This window comes from Rattus norvegicus, chromosome 10, assembly GCF_036323735.1.
Source record: "Rattus norvegicus strain BN/NHsdMcwi chromosome 10, GRCr8, whole genome shotgun sequence".
In the NCBI taxonomy this organism is placed as follows: domain Eukaryota; kingdom Metazoa; phylum Chordata; class Mammalia; order Rodentia; family Muridae; genus Rattus; species Rattus norvegicus.
In genome coordinates this window covers 58,555,418-58,558,667 of record NC_086028.1, presented here as the reverse complement: position 1 = coordinate 58,558,667, position 3,250 = coordinate 58,555,418, and the positions used below count along the sequence as shown (strand labels likewise).

Genomic DNA, 3,250 nt, shown 5'->3' with positions numbered 1-3,250 from the left:
CCTAAGGCCCTGGAATGGCAGCAGGGTGATGTGTGAGTAGAGATGATGTAGATAGATAATGAGCAGAGAGGCTGCTAGTTCCTGTGTCTGCAAATGACATGAAGGTGAGCAGGATCATGAAACAGAAACTATGACTCAGCCTCAGCAGAGCTGGGGACATTCAAGAAAATAGGCAGGTGTCTTGCTGTCAATCCGCATGAATTTGCAGGGTTATGAGAACATATTTTTTGGGTTCGTGGATTTCTGACCAAAAAACTTGTTTTTTACTATACTATAGCAGACTGGAGAGGTAGGATGGTGAGGAATATTTTGCAAATGATAAAGTGAAGACAGAAACTTCACTTGAGCCTTTTGAGCTTCTGATGCCCGTCATACATGCAATGGAAGTAAGATGATTAGTTAACAGTGGGACAGAAATCTGTATGTTACTATGACATGCACATCTGGGTTTGAAATGGTAACCTCCGCACAGAGATATGCAAGATTTTCCTGAAATTCATATGAAATTATGATGGTAAAGTTTAAGCAAATTCCTCAAGAACATCAATATACAAAATAAAAGAGCAAATTAGAAATGAACAAACAATTACCCAGTAGGAGCAGGTAGCAGGAAAGAAAAGCATTAGTCCATTGTAACTCAGTATAAATGGCATAGAGCTGTCTAGAAAGGAACGGGATATTGGAACCTATTAAAGAAAAATTGAAAAATTATTAATGAATGTAATGATTGCAAGCATTAGGAGTTCTGAGATTATAATTACTATCACTTAAAAGGGGAATAAAATAGTCATAGGAGACAAATGGAGGGAGGAAACTGAATGGAAGGGGGGATGGGGAGGGAAGTGTGGGGGTTGGAATCAAGTGTGGAGAAAACAGGAGAAAGGCCTAAGGAGTCAGAAGAATAAATGGAAATTGACAGCTGGTGGGTGTGGTGCCCGCCAAAGACCTAGGATGAGGGAGGCTCCCAGGAGTCTTTAGCTTACACTCCTAGAATGGGGATATGAAACCTGAAGTGGCAACTTCCTATATTCAGGCAGAACCCCCAATGAAGGAATAAGAACAACCCACCCACAAAACTTTTGACCCAAAATTTGTCCTTTCTACGAGAGATACAAGGACCAAGATAGAGTAGAGACTGAGGGAATAGGCAAACAATAGCTGGCCCAACATGAAACCCATCCCAAAGGCAAGCCCCAATCCCTGACAGTGTTAATGCTACTCTGTTATGCTTGAAGACAGGAGCCTAGCATAACTGTCCTCAGAAAGGCTCCACCCAGCAACTGAGGGAAACAGATGCAGAGGCCCACAAGCAAACATTCGATGGCACTCAGGGAGTCTTATGAAAGAGTTGGGTGAAGGAACCAGGGCCCTGGAGAGTATAAAATCCCCACAAGAAGACCAACAGAGTCAACTAACCTAGACCCTTGGGGACTCTCAGAGACTGAACCATCAACCAAAGATCGTACCCTAGCTGGACCTAGCCCCTTATTGCACATAGGTAGCAGATGTGCAGCTTGGTCTTCACGTGAGACCACCAACAAATGGAGCAGGGGCTGTACCTAAAGCTGTTGGCTATCTGTGGATCGATTTCTCTAACTGAGCTGTCTCCTCTGGCCTCAGTGGAAGAGAATGTGCACAGTCCTGCAGAGACTTCAAGTGCCAGGTTGGGGGATATCTGAGAGGGGTTCCAGGGACTGTGTAAGGTGGGTACCCAGAGGGGAGCAGTAATTAGAATCTAAAAGTGAATAAATAAATTAATTAATGGGGGGAAAATAATTGCTATGATGACCAGCAGATCCATTGTTGTAGAATATATATCAGAAACAAATATGCATTATTATTTTGAATTTTAAAGGACAATAATATTTGCTCATTAGAATACTGGAGACGAAGAATGATAATGAACAACAAAACTGTCATCTCCCAGTTCCTTCTCCTGGGTCTGCCCATCCCCCCAGAGCACCAGCAACTGTTCTACGCCCTGTTCCTGTCCATGTACCTCACCACTGTCCTGGGGAACCTCATTATCATCATCCTCATTCTACTGGACTCCCATCTCCACACACCCATGTACTTTTTTCTCAGCAACTTGTCCTTCTCTGATCTCTGCTTTTCTTCTGTCACAATGCCCAAGTTGCTGCAGAACATGCAGAGCCAGGACACATCCATCTCCTATGCCACTTGTCTGTCACAAATGTACTTTTTACTAGTTTTTGGAGACCTGGAGAGCTTTCTTCTTTTGGTCATGGCCTATGATCGCTATGTGGCCATCTGCTTCCCTCTGCATTACACCAGCATCATGAGTCCCAAGCTCTGTGTGTGTCTGGTGCTGATGTCGTGGGTATTTAATGTGCTGTATTCCTTGTTGCACACCTTACTCTTGTCTAGATTGTCATTCTGTGAGAACAACGTGATCCGCCACTTTTTCTGTGACATATCTGCATTGCTCAAGTTGGCCTGCTCTGACATTCGTATTAATGAATTAATGATATTAATCTTGGGAGGACTCATTATGGTCATCCCATTCTTACTCATTGTTGTGTCCTATGTACAAATTGTCTTTTCCATCCTAAAGATTTCTTCTACTCAGGTTATACAAAAGATTTTCTCCACTTGTGGCTCCCACCTGTCTGTGGTCTCACTGTTCTATGGAACAATTTTTGGTCTCTACTTATATCCATCAGCTAATAACTCTACTGTGAAGGAGACTGTCATGGCTATGATGTGCACAGTGGTGACCCCCATGCTGAACCCCTTCATCTACAGCCTGAGGAACAGAGACATGAAAGAGGCACTAATAAGAGTCCTTTGCAAGAAGAAAATATCATTGTCATGATTCCACAGGGATTTTTACCTAAAATTAACTAGCAAATATATTAATACTATTTTTTTATTTTATTTTATTTTATTTTATTAACTTGAGTATTTCTTATATACATTTCAAGTGTTATTCCCTTTCCCGGTTTCCGGACAAACATCACCCTCCCCCCTCACCTTCCTTGTGGGTGTTCCCCTCCCAAACCTCCCCCCATTGCCACCCTCCCCGCATAGTCTAGTTCACTGGGGGTTCAGTCTTAGCAGGACCCAGGGCTTCCCCTTCCACTGGTGCTCTTACTAGGATATTCATTGCTACCTATGGGGACAGAGTCCAGGGTCAGTCCATGTATAGTCTTTAGATAGTGGCTTAGTCCCTGGAAGCTCTGGTTGCTTGACATTGTTGTACTTTTGGGGTCTCGAGCACCTTCAAGCT

General features: G+C 43.2%; 1 protein-coding gene across 1 annotated transcript; it reads left to right on the top strand.

The window, feature by feature from the left end:
* The first annotated feature begins 1,894 nt into the window (after nucleotides 1-1,894).
* Olr1471 (olfactory receptor 1471) lies at nucleotides 1,895-2,836 on the top strand. The gene has a single exon (NM_001000722.1). The coding sequence runs from the start codon at nucleotides 1,895-1,897 to the stop codon at nucleotides 2,834-2,836; it is 942 nt and encodes a 313-aa protein (NP_001000722.1).
* Nucleotides 2,837-3,250: the final 414 nt, after the last annotated feature.